The sequence below is a fragment of the Gobio gobio genome (genome assembly GCF_949357685.1).
Source record: "Gobio gobio genome assembly, chromosome: 14".
Lineage (NCBI taxonomy): Eukaryota > Metazoa > Chordata > Actinopteri > Cypriniformes > Gobionidae > Gobio > Gobio gobio.
Window position 1 is genome coordinate 26,850,527 of NC_137107.1, and position 26,035 is coordinate 26,876,561.

General features: G+C 38.6%; 1 protein-coding gene across 1 annotated transcript in view; it reads right to left on the reverse strand.

Annotated features, from left to right (window-relative positions):
* Positions 1 to 25,553, reverse strand: part of ddx10 (DEAD (Asp-Glu-Ala-Asp) box polypeptide 10) — a 40,900-nt gene extending 15,347 nt beyond the window's left edge. The window contains exons 1-16 of the mRNA XM_079834339.1: positions 25,253 to 25,553; positions 24,735 to 24,795; positions 24,522 to 24,652; positions 20,508 to 20,666; positions 20,296 to 20,416; positions 19,715 to 19,904; positions 19,454 to 19,580; positions 17,764 to 17,926; positions 17,497 to 17,581; positions 16,482 to 16,583; positions 11,824 to 11,911; positions 11,430 to 11,518; positions 9,906 to 10,251; positions 5,301 to 5,420; positions 5,056 to 5,220; positions 262 to 318 (exon numbers count right to left, since the gene is read on the reverse strand). Of these exons, the coding sequence (XP_079690465.1) occupies positions 262 to 318; positions 5,056 to 5,220; positions 5,301 to 5,420; positions 9,906 to 10,251; positions 11,430 to 11,518; positions 11,824 to 11,911; positions 16,482 to 16,583; positions 17,497 to 17,581; positions 17,764 to 17,926; positions 19,454 to 19,580; positions 19,715 to 19,904; positions 20,296 to 20,416; positions 20,508 to 20,666; positions 24,522 to 24,652; positions 24,735 to 24,795; positions 25,253 to 25,441 (2,193 nt within the window). The 5' untranslated portion in view covers positions 25,442 to 25,553. The remainder of the gene's footprint in view (positions 1 to 261; positions 319 to 5,055; positions 5,221 to 5,300; positions 5,421 to 9,905; positions 10,252 to 11,429; positions 11,519 to 11,823; positions 11,912 to 16,481; positions 16,584 to 17,496; positions 17,582 to 17,763; positions 17,927 to 19,453; positions 19,581 to 19,714; positions 19,905 to 20,295; positions 20,417 to 20,507; positions 20,667 to 24,521; positions 24,653 to 24,734; positions 24,796 to 25,252) is intronic.
* Positions 25,554 to 26,035: the final 482 nt, after the last annotated feature.

Genomic DNA, 26,035 nt, shown 5'->3' on the forward strand with positions numbered 1-26,035 from the left:
TGCGCAGAGCTCAATCCCCCAGCGAGGACAGGCAGAGAGAGACGGGACACATGACAGCTGCCAGCCTATGAATTATGTGCTGTCTGCGGGAGGGAAAGGCCAGAGACTGAGGGGCATCTCTCCCCTCTGACTCCCCGTGACAGGAATTCCTCATTTCAAATCAGAAACCATTTTATGAGCCTTTAAAACCTTAACTCGCATACATAACCAGCACTCCTCAATAATATCTTTCGAGATGACTTTGAGCTCCGGTTGACATACCTCTTTATGTTGTTTGCTCGCTTCCCTCCGAACTGCTTTCTCCTTCAGTCTTTTCTCCTGTTCAAAATAAGAGAAAAAAGAAACAGACTTAATAAAAAGCTGCACCATACTCAAATTTGGTCACAGCACAATCTCATAAACATGTCAAACAGCCAGAGGTTGAAATGATTGCACAGACTTGGGGGAAAAGCACAATTTAACTTTAGTGCTCTGCATTTCTTTTGGAGAGAGAATGACGAGGACTTAATATTTGTCTTGTGTCACTTTCTAATATGAAGGGCGACTGGACTGCCAGACACAACTATGCAAATTACTAGTGACTCACAGATGTCTGGGAGACGGGAAATATTAAGAGGTTGAGGGTTGAATGGAAATCAGAGATCTTTGAGTGTAATAAAACCAATGTCAAGTGGATTTCATTGGCTTTTCATTACGTTCGAAATGTCAAATGATGCTAAATGTGGAAACATATCCATCGGTTCACTTGGATACATCATTGAACAAATATCAGTGAACAGCATCAAAGTCAGATACAGCGATAGTTTGCCATCAAATACGTCTTAATATTTTAGATAAAATATTAAACTAATAGTTTTTAAAGACATCAAAACATTTCAAATAATTTGACTACTGGTTTGAGCAGATATTACAACTTATAATATCCCTGGATGCTATTTTATGGTAAATTGTGGTAATTTATTAAGAACAAATTCAGGTGTTTCTTCATGTTTTCTTGAGAATATTGTTTTAATTTATAATTAATTACTAGCGTTTTCCATTTTCCAGCCAGTCAGCCTTTTGCATCTTCACTTTTGTTTTTCTCCTATGGTATAATTTATGAATAATACAATTTTAATAATCAATTACATATATAATAATAATAATAATAATAATAATAATAATAATAACAACAATTATATACAGAAATGTATAGATTAATTTTCATAAATTGAGAATATCATGACTCAAACCTTCATGGAGCAAGCCCTTACTTTAGGCCTTTTTACACCTGTTATTAAAATGCGTTTTGTTCGATCGGATCACAAGTAGATGAGGGAGACATATACCCATTTACACCTGGTGTTTTAATCTGTCTCTTTTTGTCTACTTTCGACCACTTTGGTCCTGATTTCTTCAAGGGGAGGGTCTTTGGGTGGGTAAATGTATTGGCTTTTTCAGATCTTTCGATCTAATGGACAAAATAAGCTCATGATATTTAAATCTGAACGCCACCAGATACGACGGAAAACTATATGGAAAGCATCAGCTTTCGTTTCTGCTCTGGCAGCCGCAAGAACACGCTGAACACGGTGAGTGCATGTTAGAAATCAGGAATGGTGAGATAACATTGTGCTCTGTACATTTTTTCGTTTTCAAACCAAATATAGGTCTTCAGCCAACAAAGTTTAAATCCCATCTGGCTATTAAGCATATAGTCAGTAGGCATAGAGTAGGCAGTCTTTTGTGGCTGTTCGAACAAATTTGACCACATGAGTGTTTACACTATGAAACCAATCCGGTCAAATGCGTTTTAGACGTGGACAAGCTCAAACTGTTTTTGACCCTGTTTACAACTGTATTTAGCGTAGTCCACTTGTGATCCGATCGTCCATAACGCATCTTAATACCAGGTGTAAACAGGGCCTTAGATATGCCATTAATATAAAAAAGGTTAACATTAATAAAGTTTAAGCATGAGCTTGACCAGAGCATATTTGAGAAAGCCAGGGACATCCTTCTATATAAAAAGTTTCTAAAAACATTATTGTTTGTTGATTGATAAGTATTGATTGTTTCATTGCCCTAAACTCTATAAACAGGTTACTATCCTCCCACAGATCCACAAGGACACCGTGGTACTTGTGGTAAAAAAAAAATGCAGACGTTTGATTAAAAAAAATACCTTAGAAGTTCTAAGGACTAAGCCTACCCTTAAAGTTAGACGTCCCTTAGAGTTGCTGACACATCATCTATGTAGCGAAACCCATCAGCGGTTTTAAAGGAACAGGGAAAAGTCTAGGCAAAAGTCTCTGCATCTCACATGCCTCAATTACAAATGCTATTCTGCTGGAGTAATAAAGACTCCATGAGAGAATATGAAAAATAAATGCACCAGCGAACCCAGCGTGTCTGATTAATGAGCATGTGCACGTATCTGATGGATTACTGGGTAGCTGCCTCTCAAACTCTGACAACACTAAATCCAAATGGATTAGGATGGTTAGGCTTTTCACAGGAACTTTCACAGACATGACAACGTCTTCTGCTTCGTATCTTTCAGAGAGAAAAAAAAAGAGGTTTTTATTGTATGCCAGTCTGCATGTCAGCACTTGACAGGACTGGCAGGAGAAATTGCCAGGAGAGACTCTGGCATGGATTTATTTTAGTTTTTGCTTGGCTGAGAAGTGAAATATATAAAATGTACTATCCTGGGTTTACATGTACAATAACATCTCTGTTTACAAAAAAAAAAAATGAAAGTGAAAAAGCGCACACACATTCAAAAGTGATTTCAATACCTATTACATATTGATAGCGGCTCCCAAATTAGGCTACCCAACTATCCACCTTATTTTTCAACGCAGAAGAAAGCTATTTTCTGTGTACGTGCAAGACTTCCAAATTATTAGCTGCTTTTGGGAAATAACGAGAAGAATAACAAAGTGCTGTAAATTACATTAAATAATAGGGTAAGAAATACCAGTTTGCAATATCAAGCAGCATACGCTTTTTTTGTACAGCTAAAAATAACTGGAATCGGATGACACCGGATACCAGACAACTTCAATTTACAAATGGTCGCGTGCCCACTCTTACCTGAAAAATGAGGTGGATATATTTGCGAGAGAACACAAATGCCTTTAAAAAATGTTTTCCTCCCATTTCATTTTTTTTCCCCATAACGCATTTTACGGAGCCCCTAAAGGCACATGGTGATTTCTTTTCCGAACATAGTATTCGACTTCGGGCTCATCTCCATTTCATGCAGACTTGTTTTATATTTGTTTGTTTTTTTCAATGGAAGATTCATTTGGTTAAACAGAGCCATGGCCTAGAGCAGGGATTGCCAAACTTTTTTTGTCAGTCAAAGCTTACTTTTTGACTTACTTTACCTAACCTGAGAAAAATATATAACAAGGTTAAAAGTGTTGAGATCACAGTACACACCGCAAAACAATATGTAGTTGCAAATTAAAGGTGCAATAGGTGATCCGGGAAAATGTTAACTTTCGCCGTCCAAAGCCGCACCTCCTCTAAAGCACAGACCAGAAACAACATTATTGGATTACATCATGTGTGTATTCACCGGTGAGAAAACTTAACAGTACAATTAGTAACAGTACTACAATAACGAATGTAAATATCTGTTTGCCTGCCATTCTCGCTCTGTCTGCACAGCGTATGTGAACGCGCTGATGACATATGATGTCTGCGTGAACAGGCTGCGCAGTGGTATGCAAACACACGTTGACTAACGAAACATGGTATCATTTCCTTTGGACCGAATGTCATGATTGAACAAACATTTTAAGGTCCTACGCCTTCCACAGACGATACATATTTATAAATACATATCTAAATACATTTAGACCACTTAAGATAGTGATTGCTATCAGGATATGAGGAGACTTTCAACCAGCATTACAAAAAAAAATTCTGTAGAGAATCACCTATTGCAACTTTAATAAGAGTTAGTTGGCATGTAGTTGCGAAGTTACATATAGTTAGTAGACGGTCTAAAGAGGACTGCTGAAATAAAGTGTAACCAAAATATTTACTTGAAGTACCCCGACCTGAGATTTTAATATTTGGGTAATTTAGCAACACAACCGCATATGCACAGTTCTCTGATTTAGGTTAATGGTTTCATGACATGCAGGTGAACAAATAAAATATTTCATCTTTTTAGTAAGTGTTTCATTGTTTACATTTTTTTCCCAAATTATAAACATTTTACTTACTTAAGATTAATTACTCAATACATATTTAATCATTTTAGAAAATATTTTTATTTTTAAATAATTTTTTTTTTTTTTTAATGATTAAATTATTAGTTATTTAGGAAAAGTGGTAAGCAGACACATTGACCCATGCTGTTCATGTTAGTGCTGAATGTTAAGTCCTCTCTCCACTCTCGTTGAATATAAAAGAGGAAAACAGCAACAAACAAAAAAAAAAACAAGTAAAAACTAACTTTAGACTTGAACTGGAATGGAGAAAGGCCACCAAAACTGACTCATCCACTCATCTGTATCCAGTTATAAAAACAGATCCCATTATTTCTGTGCTTTCTCACTGAGCTACATACTTCCAGCGATCGATTTAAACAAAATAAATAAATAAAATAAACTGAAAACTGCATCAGACATAAACTAGGGATGTAATTTACCATACTTGACTCTTGACAAGAAAACACTCTCCACTGGAATGGTGCAATGGTGTAATTTTGCCAGAGAGCAATCCTTTAAAAGCTTGTCCAATACTCAGAACTACAGTAATATGTCAGAGGCCCAATCTTCAAGCACTGATGCCTGGAGCTTGAAGCCACTCTGCCTGCACAGGCATCTCAGTTATTTTCGATCTGCCTGAACCTGCGAAGGAAGCAGCCACAGGGCCAGAGTGACTTTTCGATTCCCCGTTGCCCTCAGCTCCTTCAATATTACTTTAATCTTAACACCTGGAGCTGAACACAACGAATCAAAGGCTTCTCTGAATAATTTGATTTAAGGAGGAGCCACATGGACTTGGCATGAACCAGGAGGATGGAAAATATGCTGGTAAAGTTGATCTCACCCTGTGTTTCTCCTGGATTTTACGGCGGTACTCGATCTTGTCAAACTCCCGGTCTTCTTTGCGGAGTCGCTCTTTGGCTGCTTCCACATTGATGCCAGACACCTCTTCATCCTCATCTTCATCTGGTACCATGGTCCTCTGCAGCGGAGGCCACTGCTGCACCTCCTGCAAAACATATATAACACATAATTTACACTGCTTTTCATGATGACTGTCACTAACATCTGAGTTCTGATAATACAAACCTCTCCATCCTCAGTGAAGATCTTCTTAGTGTTGACCTTTAAGTTTCTTTTATGTACTTTCTTTGCATCTTTGAATTTGGACTCCTTTTTTGTCTTGTTCTTGGCATTATCATCTGAGCCCTAAAGAAAGAAAAAACATGTTTTACATAACCAGATGTAATCATACAACTCTTTTTAAACTCCCTGGAGCAAATATTAAACCTACTGAAAATGAGAATTCATTAAGGAGCTCCAAAAGCAGCCAATTCGATCCCTTCACTCAACCAGGACATTGACACCCAACACCACTCCACACTATTACCTTCTCCTTTGCAGTCATTAACGTTGAGTGCTGATGAGATGTGAAAAGGTTCAGATCTTGAAGAAAACCACTTTCCACTTAAATCCTCTGCAAACTCGAAAAAAGGTACTTGCTCATCTGCACTTCAACAGTTGTGTGCCACTTAAACAGTAACAGCCTTTAAAGGAACACTCCACTTTTTTTGAAAATAGGCTCATTTTCCAACTCCCCTAGAGTTAAACAGTTGAGTTACCGTTTTTGAATCCATTCAGCCGGGTCTGGCGGTATCACTTTTAAGGCTGATTTATACTTCTGCGTCGGACCTACGCCGTATTCTCTACGCCGCAAGTTACGCGTTGGTTTTCATTTATACTTCTGCGTTGTTGTCCGGGTCAATGTGCAATTACACATGCAGACCGCTAGGAGGCAGTGTCCACGGGCATGTTGATGGTAACCCACAGTATCAAGGCAAAAGCCGAAGAAGAAGCGGCTTGTTTACATTGTCATTGCATGCGTCTCAATCAGCTCCCTGGTTCAGTAGTCAGGGCACTGATCAAGTCAATGGGCTGACTCCCTGATCAGTTCCCTGACTACTGAACCAGGGAGCTGATTGAGACGCACCCAAAGTATCAGCAGCAGTGATGGCGCAGATAGCGGCTTTTCTTGCGGCTTGAGTTGTTGTATCTAATACAAATTAAGCATCTCTAGTTGATTAGTAGAGTTACATAAGAGGCGATCTGACGCTGGAACGCGTTTTTGAAATCATGTAGAGTGCTCGTGGAGCTGTTTTCAGTATCGGTAGCTTGTGCAAAGACGATTGCTGTTGTGGAGACTTTATTCGTTCCGTTGAAATCACAAAACAAAATGCACCCGTTGTGATGTGTCCCTGTTCTTGATATACAATCACTGATTAACATCTTTGGTTTTAATGAGAAAATAAATAAACTATACACAGCATTTTTATTCACTAACATAAAGAATCTCTGCACTACAAAATATTGTGTAATATAGACGGTTTCATCGGACGCACGCGCGTTGCCACGGTTACGCACCTGGCCCGAAGTTAACTTCCGGTCTGTTTGTTTACTGGTCTGGCAAGGGGATAGTATGGCGCACTACTCAGTAGAAACACATTTTTGACGTACTATTCTTGGATAACATGATATAAATACTATCGATCAAGCAGAGAGAATATGACACCAGCACAAAAACAGTGTGTGCGACTCACCAAAAAGCCTTAAATGCTTCATTAATATCCAGTCATACGAGAGCAGCGTCTAATGTAATTTAGACTGTATGTCTAATGTAATTTACTTGTTATTTATTTTGCTTGTTATCAGAAATAATCTACTCTAGAGGTAACTTATTCTGACTGCGTTTACACTTGGCATTAACATGCGATCACCGTGATCATCAGTCAATCAGGCGAGTTTACATTTGTTCACATCAAGTGGTCGCCATCTGGATAACTGATCGGATTTATGTTTCCCGCGAAATATTTAAATGTGCCTTTATCACGGAGTGCAAAACAACTTTCGCTTTGTCCTCTATGGCAGTGCCCATAGAGCACGGGATTTTTTGTGATGCATTCATATACAATCAATCTCAAATAGGGTAGGCCTACTTTATCTACAAGTTAACTTTCCCAACATGAATCTTATGTTATGAAACAAAGAAACATGTTATTCCGATGCATTGCATGATTGAAGGCGAGAGCGCAAGCATTTATAGATACTGTACAGAAAACGGCATTACACGGTCAAAGGGTTATTAGTTCACCCCAAAAATTTTAATTCTGTCATTATTACTCTCCCTCATGTCGTTCCAAACCTGTAAGACCTTTGTTCATCTTTGGAACACAACTTAAGATATTTTTCTTACGGGTTGGGATCAACATGAGGGTGAGTAATTAATGTATGAATTTAAATTTCTGGGTGAACTAACCCTTTAAGGGGGGCGTTTCCCCCACTCTATATTGCAGACAGAAAAGGGAGATTATTTATAATAAACATGCTGGAACAATAAAAACATGTAAATTAAGATAATGCTGCCCAATCAAAATGAAAGATGATAACGCATAAAGACAGCGCAGCCTCTGTTGTTATTGATTCTTTGCGGACGTCTACCGGAAGTTAAGTTTGGGCCACAAAAGCGTGCATGCGCAGTTACGTTTGTGTATGTTGCTGCCGTTGAAACCGTCTATAGAAGATGTAAGGATGAAACTATCATCCCATTTCTGGACACACACACTCCTATCGCAGATTTTTTTATTTTATTTATTGACCTGAGGTAGGGGTTCTGGCAGACCAATCACAGCGCTTGTGGTCCACGTAGAATTGACGCGTTGTTACATTTTTGGAGAGGTGCGCGTCAGGGTACGTCGTACGGTACGCGCGCATCACACAGCCTACGTTGTACACTTGAAGCAGAAGTATAAATTGGCCTTTAGAGTAGCTTAGCATAGATCTTTGAATCTGATTAGACCATTAGCATCTCGCTCAATGACCAAGGAGTTTCGATATTTTTCCTATTTAAAACTTGACTCTTCTGTAGTTACATCATGTACCTTGGTAATTGTTTTGAGCGAGATGCTAACGGTCTAATCAGATTCAATGATCTATGCTAAACTATGCTAAAAGTACTACCGTTGCATGTTTTAATTATTTAAATTGTTTAGGGCATGATAAAATCTTTTGGTGTGTGTGTGTAATAAATATAATATAATATAATATATAATATATACACACACACATACAGGTGCTGGTCATATAATTAGAATATCATCAAAAAGTTCATTTATTTCACTAATTCCATTCAAAAAGTGAAACTTGTATATTATATTCATTCATTACACACAGAGTGATATATTTCAAATGTTTATATCTTTTAATTTTGATGATTATAGCTGACAACTAAGGAAAATTTTACAAAGTTTTAGTGTCAGTACTACATTAAACTACTATATAATGTTGAATATAATGTATAATAATGCAATGGGGAAATATTTTTGGGTCTTGATAATGCCAAATGCATTTTGTTACCAGTAAAAAGTGTCCTACATTATTTTAAATATATCTAGACAGTGACAGAGTGCAAGCATATTCGTCTAAACTAATTCTGTATTTTCAGCTTCAGAATCATGAATATTTTTATTCTGGTGTCATCATTGACCAGTGCGTTGGGTCCAAGCCATATTCATTGCCACCCCCAATGTAATACCACATTTAGCATTTTAAATCAACAGTAGATTTTTTGTTAACCTTTTACCATATGTCTTGGATTATCGTAATAATATCGTATCGTGACGTCAGTATCGTGGTATGTATCGAATCGTGACATGAAAGTACCGTTACACCCCTAGTAACAATGTAAAAGTCTTTGTTATATTAATATTTATTTTTACAAAAAAAAACATTTTAGTACTAAATTATCACAATTGCTGCCCTTATTTTGGCAAAGTAGCTATATGGAGATTTTTTTATTTTATTTTAAGATTATTTAAAATAAATAACTGACTGTACTGCAGTTTTTGATTGTGAAGCCTCGAGACAAATCAGGCAATTTTGACATGACTCACAGGTTCGCGTCTCTCATAAACTTGCCAGGTCTTCACAGGAGTCATGCTAACTTTGTCTCGGAGGCATATTTAGAGAAGTGTTACATAATTTAGCATGTCCTGATATCTGCAGGCCTACTGAAACAATACGCTTTGAACGCAAAGTGCACAGAACTTGAATAAAAGCTCTCCTGAATCACAGTGCAATGGACCACAATAGCTGAAACGTTAGAGGGAGAATTTAAGATGACTGTGAAAAAGCAACAATTTTTCCAGGTACTCAACTACCACAGTACCTTAGGACACATTCTTCCTACAGTTACAAAGATAAGCTGCATCTCAAATTTTTTCCTCTTTTAGAGTAAATAACTATAATTAGAATATGCAGGTTTGGAGCTGAAGTGTGTAATTTTTTTTGTTGATATTCTCTATTAAAGTCCTGCCTCACGGCATGCTATAATAGATGCAAAATGATGCATACAAGAACGTCCTGTTAAGGTATAATAGTGTTTGTAGATTTTTTTCTGCAAGGCAAAATGTGAATATTACTCTATTACAGGGGCAAAAGAATGTGGACATTTCCTTCTAAGTAATAGTTTTAGCTATTTCCGTCACAATTATTACTAGCAGGTGCATAAAATAATATAAAGTCATGAAGTTTATATTAAAATGGGACCCTTTACTGCTAATAATGCCTGTGAGCACAAAGCGTGGATCATCAGAAATGTGGAATAACTGTAATGACACCAGATGTGTGTTGTTTATTTACCTCATTGTCTTCACTTTCTTCATTGATATTGAACACATCTTTACGCTTGACAGTGAGCAGGTCCAGATCGTTCTGATCGTCTTCCTCCTCTTCTTCATTAAAGCCACACAGCAGAGCTGCAGTCTTTAATGTCTCCTCCTCTTCATCATCATCATCCTCCTCCTCTTCTTCTTCCTCAGACTGTGAAGACTCAGGTTGCTGTCCTCCGAGTTTGGCTTTGAAACTCTGCAGCTCATCTTCAGACTTGTGTCCTGCAGAACCGCTGTCGTCCTGTGCTGCTCCACTCTTTTGCTGCTGGGCCTTACTGAGGAACCGGACCCGTGGCGCCACCGCCAAACCCAGTGACCTGACAATCACACAAAAATGAACTTGAACGATCAAAATGCCTGTCTTCCCAGTTATTTTATTTTATTTTATCTTTTTGCCACTTTTTATAAATAGAGACAGTTTGGGCCAAAACAACAATAAAAATATTTTTAAATATTTCATTTAAATAATCTATATTATATAAAACATATATTAATAAAGCATTAAATTGTTTTTTTGTTTTTTTATTACATACTGTTTCAAAAGAAAGTAACTGGTCAAATATTATTATAAACATTACTGCTATTTATATTTTTTACTTCAGGCCTTTTTTTTATAGAGAGAAATTTGCATACTAAAAAAAAGTTTATTAAAAATAAAAAGGCTTATACAAAATAAAATATTTATAATAATTTAAATACTTTATGTAAAATGTATATTAATATTTCTTTTAATAAAAGTTACATGCTACTTTAAAAATAAACTGTTTAAATAGGATCATAAATATGACAGATCACAGATCAAAATCAAATAGACAGTTGTGGACAGGAAAATATGGGGAAAGAGAGCCGAGAATATAGACACTAACCACTAGACTATAGTTATGTTTCAATCACCCAGTTTTAATGCACATTTTTAAAGTAAAGTGATGGAAACACCACATCTCTGAAAAAAATCCCTTCATTTCACAAAAAAGTATTTACGCTGGCTTGAGGTGGTTTTTAACTTGTGCGAAGAATAGTGAATGTGAATATTGGGAGATGGAAATGCATTTGCGTTTAAAGAATAATTTCTGATTTAGTAAACAATAAACCCACATCACATGACTAATCTGCGGTTTCCTTACGCTGATAGGGTTTTATTTACTGCTGGTTACTAGAATACCAATACCACTGTCATCTGTTCGAACAACTTGATGGAAACACACCTAATTTGCATTTGTTTTTCTTTGTTTAGCGTACTTTGAAAATATTCGCTTCACGTTTGGATGAAAACCCAGCTTATGATGATGAATTACGATTAAAAAAAAAGATGTATTAAACAGTCTCTGTTTTCAAAACAGATGGTGGAGTTTTTTTGGGAGGATTTCATTGCATAACAATGACACATTTTAAAGTACTCATGAGTGTGCTCAAAGGGGACACACATGCCACACACGCAAACACATTTACACAGAAGACTGCTGGTACTGGGCATTACTTCACAGCATCCACTCACATGGCATATTCTGGGAGTTTGAGCTGGAAAACATCAAAGACATCTTTGTTCTTCATCAGATAGACTGAGCGGAGGTAGGACACGAAACACTGCAGTTGAGAGGAAGGAAAAAAGAGAAGAGGTATTAGGGAGGATAAAATCTGTAAACTTATCCCTGATAAACACATTAGTGAGAGTGCACAAGCAGGCGTTTCATGGCAGCAATTTGCCCGATTACATTTCACACTGTTCATCTCTCTATAATGAGCCTCACAAAGCTCAGCCCTGAGCGTGAGGCAGACAATCAGATTATCCTAAAAGCATGGCTCTGCTCTACAGAATAACATCAACCTTCAGTGTTTGAGACAAGGTGTGACAGACTGCACAGGAAGTCAGGTCTCCTCTCTGGCCTTACCCTCTGCGCCCGCTCCTTCTGCTCTATCTCCTGTGCCAGGAAGGCGTCCAGCTTCTGCTGAACTGACACCAACTTCTCTGGGTTCACCCTGAGAACAAATTAAAACAAATGATAAAAACAATTGGCCTTGTTTACACCTGTTATAGCCATCTGTGGTCAAGGCAGGTGTAAACGGCCCAATATATTTGTGATTGAATGACCGAAACCGCATTCTGAGGCTAAAAAATAAAAAAGTTTTAAAATGTACAAAAAAGCTTATTAAAACAAAGTTAAGTTTCTAAAAAAAAAAAATCAATACACACGTGTATAAATATATATTGTATTATATGCAGTACATACCGCATTATTTATTTTATATAATGAGCTGTATATTAATAAAACATAAAAATGTTACAATCATCACATGCTGCTTTAAAGAAACTAACTGTCCAAATATGAATATAAATATAATTGCTGAATATGTAGTGACATAATTAGCTTCAGATAAAAGTGTCTGATAACATAATACAGTGGGGCAAAAAAGTATTTAGTCAACCACCAATTGTGCAAGTTCTCCCACTTAAAAAGATGATAGAGGCGTGTAATTTTCATCATAGGTACACTTCAACTATGAGAGACAGAATGAGAAAAAAAAAATCCAGAAAATCATATTGTCTGATTTTTAACGATTTTATTTGCAAATTATGGTGGAAAAATAAGAAATGGTGGTCAATAACAAAAGTTAATCTCAATACTTTGTTATATACCCTTTGTTGTCAATGACAGAGGTCAAACGTTTTCTGTAAGTCTCCACAAGTTTTTTACACATTGTTCCTGGTAGTTTGGCCCATTCCTCCATGCAGATCTCCTCTAGAGCAGTGATGTTTTGGGGCTGTCGCTGGGAAACACGGATTTTCAACTCCCTCCAAAGATTTTTTTATGGGGTTGAGATCTGGAGACTAGGCTAGGCCACTCCAGGACCTTGAAATGCTTCTTATGAAGCCACTCCTTCGTTGCCGGGGCGGTGTGTTTGGGATTGTCATGCTGAAAGACCCAGCCACGTTTCATCTTCAATGCCCTTGCTGATGGAAGGAGGTTTTTACTCAAAATCTCACGATACATGGCGCCATTCATTCTTTCCTTTACACGGATCAGTCGTCCTGGTCCCTTTGCAGAAAAACAGCCCCAAAGCATGATGTTTCCACCCCCATGCTTCACAGTAGGTATGGTGTTCTTTGGATGCAACTCAGCATTCTTGCTCCTCCAAACACGACAAGTTTTTACCAAAAAGTTATATTTTGGGTTCATCTGACCATATGACATTCTCCCAATCCTCTTCTGGATCATCCAAATGCTCTCTAGCAAACTTCAGACGGGCCCGGACATGTACTGACTTAAGCAGGGGGCCACTCTGGCAGGATTTGAGTCCCTGGTGGCGTAGTGTGTTACTGATGGTAGCCTTTGTTACTTTGGTCCCAGCTCTCTGCAGGTCATTCACTAGGTCCCCCCCTGTGGTTCTGGGATTTTTGCTCACCGTTCTTGTGATCGTTCTTCCTGAACGAGCTAAATTACTTTTATGCTCGCTTTGAAAGAGACAACAGAGAAACTGGCACCAAGCTCAAACCCTCAGCTGACCCACCAATCACACTCTCCTCCACAGATGTCTGCAAGGCACTGAGCCGGATCAGCGCACACAAGGCTGCTGGACCAGACAACATCCCTGGTCGTGTTCTCAGGGCATGTGCGGAGCAGCTCGCTGGGGTTTTTACAGACATTTTCAACCTGTCTCTTGCCCAAGCAGCTGTACCTTCATGCTTTAAACGCACTTCCATTGTGCCAGTGCCAAAACACTCTAACCCGAGGTGCCCTAATGACTACCGCCCTGTAGCACTCACACCCATCGTCATGAAGTGCTTTGAGCGGCTGGTCCTGGAACACCTAAAAGACTCTCTACCATCCACACTGGACTCACACCAGTTTGCCTACCGCAGTAATAGGAGCACAGAGGATGCCGTTTCCATGGCACTGCACTCTGTGCTCACTCACCTGGACAATAAAAACACTTATGCACGCATGCTGTTTGTTGACTTCAGCTCAGCATTCAACACTGTCATCCCAACCAAGTTAATAGCCAAACTTGGAGACCTGGGCATCAACACTTCAATGTGTAACTGGATTTTGGACTTCCTAACTGACAGACCCCAGAATGTTCGTTCAGGATTCACCTGCTCCACATCCATCACTCTTAACACTGGTGTACCACAGGGCTGTGTGCTAAGCCCGTTTCTCTACTCCCTCTTCACCGCCGACTGCAAGCCTGTGTATGGATCTAATTCTATCGTCAAGTTTGCGGACGACACAACGGTGATTGGACTCATCAGCAACAACGATGAGACTGCCTATAGGGAGGAGATCCAGCACCTGGCAACATGGTGCACCGAAAATAACCTGCTCTTCAACACCACCAAAACGAAGGAGCTCATCGTGGACTTCAGGAAGGAGTCAAGAGGCACACACGACACCATCCACATCAATGGAATGGCTGTTGAGCGTGTCTCCAGTTTCAAGTTCCTGGGGATCCACATCTTGGCGGACATGTCGTGGACAACCAACACCTCCAGCCTGGTCAAGAAGGCTCACCAGCGCCTCTTCTTCCTGAGGACACTGAGGAAGAATCAGCTCTCCTCGGCTATCCTGGTGAACTTCTATCGCTGCGCAATAGAAAGCATCCTGACCAACTGTGTGGCAGTGTGGTATGGGAGCTGCTCTGTTGCGGAGCGCAAGGCACTGCAGCGGGTGGTGAAAACTGCCCAGCGCATCACAGGGACTCCACTACCTGCCATCGAGCACATCCAGAGGAAACGCTGTCTGCATCGAGCTCGCAGCATCCTCAAGGACTCCTCTTACCCAGCCCACAGACTGTTTTCTCTCCTGCCCTCCGGCAGGCGTTTCAGGATCCACCGGACCAGGACCAGCAGACTAAAGAACAGTTTTTTCCCCAGAGCTGTCTCTTTACTGAACTCAAACCCCCGTTGATCCACTCCCCTCATATACTGATAACTCTCCTACCTCACATCCGCCTTCACTTTGTTATTTGCACTACCGACTGCTTATTACAGTCACAACTGTTTACTTATTCATTTTGCACTACCATACCTTAACTGTATTATGCTCATTTGCACTGCCGACTGTTATTTACAGTACCTACTGTTTACATTTGCATTTTGCACCGTACTTCTAACCGTAATATGCAATCACTTTGCACTGCACTTTTACACTTTTTTTCGGATAGCTTCTGTCCATAATTTATTGCACTACCTTAATCCACTGCCATATTCCTCATTTTAGCCTAACATATCATTGTATACCTCTCTCTGTAAAATTCTGTTTATAGTAATAGCCATCTGTATGTTATATTACATATCCACCTGTAAATTCTGTTTATAGTAATAACCATCTGTATATTATTCACTGTACATATTCACCTGTAAATTCTGTTTATAGTAATAACCATCTCTCTATTTATAGATATATTTATATATACTCAGTACATATCCATGTCCTGCACTTATGCAAACGTTGTATATCCTGCACTTGCTGCTATTGCACTTCTGGTTAGACCTAAACTGCATTTCGTTGCCTTGTACTTGTACTTGTGTAATGACAATAAAGTTGAATCTAATCTAATCTAATCAATTTGACCCCACGGGGTGAGATCTTGCGTGGAGCCCCAGATCGAGGAGATTATCAGTTGTCTTGTATGTCTTCCATTTTCGAATAATTGCTCCTACAGTTGATTTCTTCACACCGAGCTGCTTACCTATTGCAGATTCAGTCTTCCCAGCCTGGTGCAGGTCTACAATTTTGTTTCTGGTGTCCTTTGACAGCTCTTTGGTCTTGGCCATAGTGGAGTTTGGAGTCTGACTGTTTGAGGTTGTGGACAGGTATCTTTTATACTGATAACGAGTTCAAACAGGTGCCATTAATACAGGTAACGAGTGGAGGACAGAGGAGCCTCTTAAAGAAGAAGTTACAGGTCTGTGAGGGCCAGAAATCTTGCTTTTTTGTAGGTGACCAAATACTTATTTTCCACCATAATTTGCAAATAAATTCTTTAAAAATCAGAATAATTTTTCTCATTCTGTCTCTCATAGTTGAAGTCTACCTATGATGAAAATTACAGGCCTCTCTCATCTTTTTAAGTGGGAGAACTTGCACAATTGGTGGCTGACTAAATACTTTTTTGCCCCACTGTATATGTAAATGAAAAAAGGTAGATCATGTTAAGCACACAAATTAACATTTAATACAGATACTCAATTAAAATAACTGAGCATTCTAGTCAAACTGGGACATTTCTGTGAATACAGTAACACTGACTAATAGCAAACATAAAAAGCAGGCCCGTGGAGAGTGTGACTGCAGTTGCATTCTCACAGGAGATATCACTGATCATAATGATCACATGCATTAAGCTGCCATATTTTGTTCTTAGCATGCACGTGACTTTCTCCATTCTTCACAAAAACCACGCATACAGTCAAATAGCTGATGAACCAGCATCCAAAGAAGAAACAAGCCATATTTCACGCACTAAAGAACAGACGAAACTAAACATATTTCCAAAGCACATCTTATTTTCAATGTGCAATAACTTAGGAAAGAAGAGCTGCACTCACTGGATTTTGTTAATGGGAACTTTTTTCTCTTGAAGCTGTGCAATCATGCCTTTTTCCTCCGAAGGCAACAGGACAAGAAGCGCCTCACCTCCCTCCTTATACCTACATAGAAACAGAGAGTTAAAAGGAAAAATGCATTAGAACTTGTCCTCTTTTCTTTGCCACAGAAAACAAATAATAGCATTCAGGTTTGGAACGGCACGAGTAAATTATGTCAGATTTATTTTTATTTTTAGGTGAACTATCCCTTTAAGGTCACACTGGGTGGTCTACTGCAATACAGGCTTCTCAGACAAAGGTTTCCCTTTTTTTAAACACTCAGCTCTACGAGTGCTCGTGTTAAAGCTCATGAGGTTTCTGCTGAGGGTGGTGATCTACGAAGGGGAGTTACTGAGGATATCGATTCCACACTGAAAAGATAAGTATAGCACAAAGAAAAGAGACAGCTTGGGTAAACTGCAGGTGTGTGCTGTCTCGCTCGAAGCGTTGAGAAACTTGACATGTTTCAGTAGATAGACTGCAGTGCCTAATACTTGCCCTCAAGGTGAAACTGTAACAAGCCAAGCCAGAGTCCAAAAATGGAACTCAGTAGTTGAGCTGGCATTAACCCATTATGGGCAGTGTCAATAGACACATTTGTACAATGCTTAAACATGCATTTATGTAACAAGACATCAGAGCAAGTGTCAGAAAACCTACTGTTTATTTGAGGAAATGAGTTTATAGAAACATGTTAGTGTGTTTGCAAGAGCATTCCAGAGTAAGAGCATATATAAAAGCACCTATAAAATGTCATTTAAAACATTTGAAGAGCAGAATTCAAATTTCAACACTGATCTACAGAGAATATGGAAGTGATGAGGAACAGATCAAATCTGCCATCTAGTGTTACAACTAAAAACACTCTTGTGCAAAAGCAGATTCCTGTTAAGATTTTTACAAAAAGGTTTCAAAATGTAACCAGTTAGTACAAAATAAAACAGATTATGTTTTATTTCTAGTGTATCAGGGTTACCTGGCTGTTCTGCCAACTCTGTGAATGTATGTGTTTGCATCTTCAGGACAGTCAAACTGCAGGACCCAGTTCACTGCAGGGAAATCTAGGACCACAAAAAATGGCAGTCAATCAAACTGAATTCTTTGCAAGACATGCTGACTAATTTATACATTTTTAAGAAATATTTGCTGAGATGTGTAGTCAATAAACAATAAATTAACAGCACTAGTTTAAGTCATTTAAACCAGTATGGGCAGATGTCCACAGAAAACAAAATTCCATTACCAAGTCCTCTGGCAGCGATATCTGTGGCAAAAAGGACTGCAGAGGTCTTGCGGACAAAGTCATTGTAAACCTCCACCCTCTTCATCTGCTGCTGTTTCCCATGCAAAGCAAGTATGGAGATACCAGGACGTAACCGGCAGAAGACCCGGAACAGATACTGAACCTGCACATACAGAGAAAAAAACAAAACATTTCAGTAAAACCAACAGTACACTACTAACAGAGATATATAATCACATTACATAACAGGACACAGTGGCCAGAGGGGTTTTGAGCCAATTCTCTTCCAGAACAGTGGCCAGGTCACTATGTGATGCTGGTGGAGGAAAACGTTTTCTGACTTGCTCCTCCAAAATACCTCCACTTCAATAATATGTAGATCTGGTGACTGAGGTCATGGGAGATGTTCAACTTCACTTTCATGTTCATCAAACCACTCTCACCAGTCTTGCTGTGTTTATTGGTGTATTATCATGCTGATACACGGCACCCCCTTCATGGTACAATGTTTGAACCATTAGGTGCACATGGTCCACCAGAATGGTGTGGTAGACATGTTTCACATTGTCCAAAGCCCAAGATTTGCACTCTTGGCACCAATGAAACCGACATTTGGCATTGGCACAAGTGACTTAAGGTTTGCCTATAACAGCCCGACCATGAATATTGACTCTGTGGAGCTCCCGATTAGCTCCTGTTTTTATGGAAACCGGAGAGTCAATGTGCACATTTAATTCTGCAGTGATTTGGGCAGCTGTGGTTTTATGTTTTTAGTAACCGGACATCCCTTATAGAAAGCTTCCTCTTGCATCCACAGTTACTCCTGTTGGATGTGGTTTGTTCTATGTGGTGGTGTGCCGACATCACCCTGGATGCTATAGGTCTTGATACACCACAAAGACTTGCTGTCCAGTTCACAGATGAGCCAGCGAGACACGGACCAAAAATGTGTTCTCTTTTGAACTCTGATATGTCTCCCATTATGTGTGAATTGCAATATTTTATCCGCTATTGCTCTGCTAATTCACCCTTACACTCTCCTCTCATGGAATGTAAAATATATGCCGCCCATTTATAGGCATGAAACCTCCAACACTATTTAGGCCAGTGTTTCAGTTTCACTGTCCAACCCCTGTACATACACACACTACTGTTCAAAAATATGCATACTACTTTATAATGTTACAAAATATTTTTCTTTCCCAAATAAATACTGTTCTTTTGAACCTATTAGTCAAAGAATTGTAATAAATGTTTCTTGAGCAGCAAATCAGCATATTAGAATGATTTCTGAAGGATCATGTGACACTGAAGACTGGCGTAATGATGCTGAAAATTCAGCTTTGCCATCACAGGAATAAATTACATTTTAATATATTCATATATTAAAATAAAAAGCTAGACTTACAAATAAAACAAGTTATTTTAGATTTAAAAATAATGTTTCACAATATTAGTGGCTTTATTGTATTTTTAATCAAATAAATGCTGCCTTGGTGGGTATAAGCGTCTTCTTTCAAAAACATTATTAAAAAATCCTACCAATCCCAAACCTTTGAACGGTAGTGCAAGTTATTTTTAAATTGTATTAAATTTACAAAAATATAATATTATAACATACATTTATTATGTATTCTCTGAAAACATACTGAGTGATGTACTAAAGAACAGAAATAGTTTGAGCTCTTACCTCTTTGCAGCAGGCAAAGAAGACTATGATCTTCTTCTTAAGGTGACTCCTCAAAAATGAGAAGAGCATGTTGACTTTCTGGTGCAGCTCACACACCACAAAGTTCTGTTCCAGAGTTGCAGGAGTACTGCAGAGAAAATCAGTGTACAAGATCTGCATGTCGGTGAAAAGCCAAAAAGCCACTGACATTAAGAGCAGGCTGGCTGACCCAAACGCCCAGCACAAACCACTATAAAAAAAAAAAAAATGTCACAATCTTACCTGAACTTGGCCTGCTCATGGACCCACACATACTCTGGGTTTTTCAGGCTCAGTCTGGCCAGATCTTTGACAGACTTGGTCTGAGTGGCGGAGAAGAGAAGGGTCTGTCGTGTTTCCGGGAGGTTTTCGACAATGGCATTGAGTGTGTCAGCAAAACCCATGTCTAGAATCCTGTCGGCTTCATCAAGTACTGCCGTGGAAGAGGATGCATGTCATGTTATTGAAAATAATGGGATGAAAATAAGACATATACACCACAGTTCAAAAGTGTGGGGTCAGGATGCAGGAAATTGATGAAAATGACAGCAAAGACTTTTACATTGATGCATAAGATTTCTATTTCAAATAAATGCGGTTCTTTTGAACTTTGTATTTGATAAAAGTATCATGAAAAAAATGCATCTCAGTTTCCACAAAAATATTAAGCAGCACAGTGGTTTTTAGCCTTGATTATATAAAAATTTGAATGATTTCAGAAGGATCATGAGAGCATAAGACATTCAAAAAAAAATGTAAAATCTTATCAAGCCCAAATGTTTGAAAAGACGTGTATTCACTGCACTTTCTAAACGTCATCTTACCAAGCATGTGCAGATTTGAAGCATGAAAAGCAGACGTCTCGTCCATGTGCTGCAGCAGACGTCCTGGGGTGCAGATAATGATATTTGTGCGATGGATCTTCTCTGATTCGTCTTTCAGATCCTGCAGTCATTGACAAATAATAACCAATTATTACACTATAAAAACCAAAATATGCAAGAACAATGGTAAACACTGAAAACTAGAGGCACACCTTTCCACCAATTATAAGGCCGGCAGAAAAATCATGGTTCTTTCCGACCTTCCTCAACACCTCAAAGGTCTGATAGGCCAGCTCTCGGGTGGGAGAGATGATGAGAGCGCCGAGGCCGTCCTCCGCAGTCCACTGTTCACGATACAAGCACTCCAAAACCTGGAGCACATTAGAGAGGCTTCAAAATTAGGTTTGAATTCTGAGTAACACTGCAGATAAAATATTTAAAAGAACATTTAAAGCGCATCATCTTTTACTCATCCTCATGATTCTCTAAAATGTTCATTACATATTTACATACATATAATATAATACAGGCCTTCTGAAGCAATACATTTTTGTAAGGAAAATATGCATATTTAAAATTTCTACCATAAGACAAATTCTAACTTCTGACGGACCCTCTTCAGTATTCAATTTACGGAAAACATGTAACGCCTCGCGCGGATCAAAATACTTACGGTACGTCTGACAAGTGTAACTGGTGTGCAATATCGTCAGACGTAGCGCAAGCATTTTGAACTCCCCGGAGCCGTGTGGAGCAGTTATGATGAATATAGATGCACTTTTATGGACTTCAAAAACAGAACAACATTCACTGCCATTATAAAGCTTGGAAGAGCCAGGATTTTTTTTTTTATATAACTCTGAGTTCGTCTGAAAGAAGAATGTCATATACACTTAGGATGGCTTGAGGGTGAGTAAATCATGGGCTAATTTTAATTTTTAGGTGAACTATCCCTTTAAGAACCATTATTGATAACTAAGCACCAATAATAATTGATAATTCAGCAGCAAAACAGCTTATTGGAATGATTTCTGAAGGATCATGTGAGACTGTATGCTGAAAAGTAATGAGTAATGATGCTGAAAATTCAGCTTTGCCATCACAATAATAAATTACAATTGAAAATATATTACAATATGAATTTTGTTCAAATAAATGCAGCCCTGGTGACTAAGCACAAAATAATTATTTCAAAAACAGCTTAATTATTTCAAACTATTGACTGGTGGTGTACATATTAACAAACATAATATAAAACGGAACTAAAATAACTTAAATTTAATATAAATATAATACAGGAAAAATAATCATTTTATACAATTATGTCCATAAAAACACATTTATCTATCGTCTTGAAAGAATAATAAGTTGCACTTTATTTTACAGGACGTGTACTTACCTAAGAAAATACTGGGTAATATAAGGTAACGTCAGGGGTTAAAGGGATAGTTCACCCAAAAATGAAAATTCTGTCATCATTTACTCCCCCTCAAGTAACAAAGCAGATAGAGCAACCATTGACTACCAGTTTTTCCCCTACTGTGGTAGTCAATGGTTGCTCTATCTGCTTTGTCACAAACATTCTTCAAAATATCTTCTTTTGTGTTCAGCAGAACAAAGAAACTCATACAGGGTTGGAACAACTTGAGGGTGAGTAAATGACAGAATTTTCATTTTTGGGTGAACTATCCCTTTAAGGTTAGGTGTAGGTTCAGGGTTAGTACCTAGTTATTACCCAGTTAATGCAATTACTGTAATAAGTACATAGTATGCAGGGCTCCAGAGTGCGACTAAATGGTCGCATTTTGCGACTAAAATTTGAGAGTGTGCGACTGAATTTTACATCCAGTCGCACATGTGCGACCAGTAAATTTGCTTGCTGTTGGTACTGGAGAAAATACACTTACTAATTATAATTGATAGACGTTATGTCTGGCAAATTCTATCTTTGCCAGCCGTTTCTATATGAGATAATATTAAACCATTTGTCCGTGATGCATTTTTGCCATTTGCAATCCAGAAGAGAGAGAAAGCGAGCAAGCTACAGCGAACACAACACCACAGTCAGCTTAATGAGTGACGATGGCCGAGAACTAAACAAAAGTTTAGCCTGCTTAAACTTTAGGGATGTGCTGTGATATATATCTAATTTTATTTTCGATTTTGGCTTCCAAGAACTATAAAAAGATGGTATGAGGTAAAACTATTCCTATAGCCGTGTTCAGTCGAGCGCGACATCCTTCCCTTCACAGCCTTGCGCTGTCATTTCTCCCTTAAACCTAAACTTAACGTCAGAATCAGTGATTGTTGTAAACTGCATTCTCTACTGTTGCTAAACTGCGGGATGTGTTTGATAATAAAGAGCTATTAAATGCACAATAATCCGCGCAAGAGACGCTGTTTCCAACTTCAAGGCGGCTTATGCGTGTGTGCTGCGAAATGGACCGACTTGCACTTAATATTTTAGGCTTCGTGTGCGCGTCTAAACCATCAAATAAACAACAAATAGCCGGTGTCAAAATGACCGGATTGGAGAGTAGTTATTTTAACAGTTTATATCTTAAATGGGCGTAAATGGTTTGGAGAAATAGGAAAATATGATATTATTAGTTCTACATTCGATCGGTCTTAAAGGGGCAGCGTCTAATAAACCTGCTGACGATTGAGCCATTAATTCGAATCGAACAAAAGGCAAATAGAAAATATTCACATCTCTTAAATTAATAACTTTAGCTTTTATAAGCATTAAAGGGTTAGTTCACCCAAAAATGAAAATTCTGTCATTAATTACTCACCCTCATGTCGTTGGACACCCGTAAGACCTCCGTTCATATTCGGAACACAAATGAAGATATTTTAGTTGAAAGCTGATGGCTGAGAAAGGCTTCACACAGGCCTCCATTGGCATTCAGTACATTGACACTTCCAAGATCCATGAAAGGCACTTAAAACGTCGTTACAAAGTCTATCTCACCACAGTGGCTCTACAATAATCATACAATGCGACGACAATAGTTTTTGTGCGCAAAAAAAAATCAAAATAACACCTTTATCCAACTTGTTCTCGACTTCCGTGTGCGCCTCCACGACGCATGCGCGAGAATATGACGTAGCGCCGGTGTTCGGGAATCGATGAAATACACACTTAAGCCCCATTTTGAGCACTACGCCGAGACCTAAAGCACGATCAATGTAGAATCCAACAGCTTAGACACGCGCGTCTTCCTCTGCTCGTAAACAAATCGCTTCTGGGTCATATGTCCGAACGCCGGATCTGCGTCATATTCTCGCGCATGCGTCGTGGAGGCGCACACGGAAGTCGAGAACAAGTTGGATAAAGGTGTTATTTTGATTTTTTTTTGCGCACAAAAACTATTGTCGTCGCATTGTATGATTATTGTAGAGCCACTGTGGTGAGATAGACTTTGTAACGACGTTTTAAGTGCCTTTCATGGATCTTGGAAGTGTCAATGTACTGAATGCCAATGGAGGCCTGTGTGAAGCCTTTCTCAGCCATCAGCTTTCAACTAAAATATCTTCATTTGTGTTCCGAATATGAACGGAGGTCTTACGGGTGTCCAACGACATGAGGGTGAGTAATTAATGACAGAATTTTCATTTTTGGGTGAACTAACCCTTTAATCTATCAATTTATACAGTGAAAACTATGCAGTGTTATTTTACATTTCATTACTTTATTAGATTTCTTTGTAGGTTTGTTCTTTACTGTAATATTAATGTTAGCAGACCTTCCGAATGCTTGCACACTGGTGCATTTACAAATAGATGTTTTATATTTTTGTTCAAACTCTGCGGTTTCTTTTGCTATAGATATTTTACTTTTCAGATTATAAAGCCATGTTAATTATGTTCTTAATTATGTTTTTTTTTTTTTATAAAAAAAAAATATTTAAGTATAATAAAAAGAACCGGTAAGAATACTTTTAAAGTACCGGATCGATAAGCAGTATCGGTAAGAGTAGTAATACCATTAAAACCTTAACGATACCGATCCCTATTAGTAATACAGTGGAAATTAGTAGACTTGGTTAGCATGTTGATTTACGGTGTGCGCCCCTCAAATTTTCAGTTGGGGGCGACTGTGCTCCTAGTGAAAAAAGTTAGTCTGGAGCCCAGGTATGTACATGGGGAACAGTAAAATAAAGTGCTACTGAACAATGTTACCAAGTTAAAGCTACAACAAACCTCAGAGGTGTATTGCTTACCGGGATGAGGAAGGCCAAAGTCTTTCCAGAGCCCGTCTTTGCAGCGCCAAGAACATCTTTACCTCGCAAAGCAAAGCCAATAGTCTGCCTCTGAATCTCTGTGGGCTGCCTGTACTGAACCTCAAGAAGACCTAATGACAAGATAAGGATCATTTTAAAGATCATGAAGATACAATAGAACTTATAAGCATGCAAATAAACAAGATTTCTCACCTCTTAGAGTCTTTTTTGAGAGTGGAAAATCAGAGAACTTCACAGCCTCTTTGGAATTGATCTAGGAAAACAGTCATGTCAAAACCTTCATAAGAACATCAAGTGACATGTTGGATTGGGTGTATTACGACTTGCATAAAATCCAAGAACACTTAACATGCTCAATCAAATGAATCCAAATCATTGATACGTAAATTATTATATCAGTTATGTGGTGGCCTGTTCTGTCCTAGGACTCAAAAACCAGTGTTTATGTGAAGGCCTGAGCTGACAGGCTTCCTGACCAGATACAACCATCAGCAACACAAGCATGATGCGTCACACAATATTTCAAAGACTAGTGAGATTTGTGCTTGTTTACATTCCTCTTAAATGTCACCAGTTTACACGGTGACTGATCCGTCTGTCAAGATGTCACAAGCTGCATTATAACAGGTAAGTAAACACGTGGCAACCCCTAGAAACAAGCGATAGACGTTAGAAATGCTTCATAATATCAGCAGCATCATATATCTCACCTCCGAGTATTTATTGACCAGTCTCTGTATGTTTTCTCTCTCCACCTCCCAGTCGCGTTTCCTCCTAGTGGTCTTTTGAGCTCGTTTGACGCGGGTTTTCGTTTTGTCGTACTTCTTTTTCCATTTCTCAAAATTCTTTACAGGGTCATCGGTTATCTTTTTCTTCTCGTTGCTCTTTTTACCCTTCATTTTTACACTATTTCGTTGACTAAGTAGTGTGTACCAACCATAGGGTACCAACGTAACAACACGTGAATGTTTACTTCGCGAGATGTTTTGCTCGCAGTTAGCTTTGCTGATTAAGAACATCAGCGCCATCTAACGACCCGGGGCGGTGAGACACTTTTATTGATCGACCTCAGCTCTCCAATATTAACCAACTGCAGAACCGCTTCTTAAATCGTGATTACGAGCTCATCGAATTCAGATTTTGACTTGAGAGGGCGTTCATGTCCAATATTTTTTTAACTATGAAACTAGTAGGCCTATTTAGCCTACTATAATTCCGAAGGCAGCATTAATTTTTTTGTACATTCAATTCTAATTTATAAATCTTTCTTTAATTCTTTTATAGGCCTAAATCTACTCGAAGACATCATGGGGTAGCAGAATGTTACAGTTTTCATGATATCATGGTCTGATGGTCCACTATATCGCAGAAACATTTGCTTTGTGGTTATTTTATTCATTCAAATCATGTTGTAAAGTTTTGTATGAGTGCTGTTGTTCCAAATATCAACAAAGATATATAGCCTATATACACTGCCATTCAAAAGGTTAGGA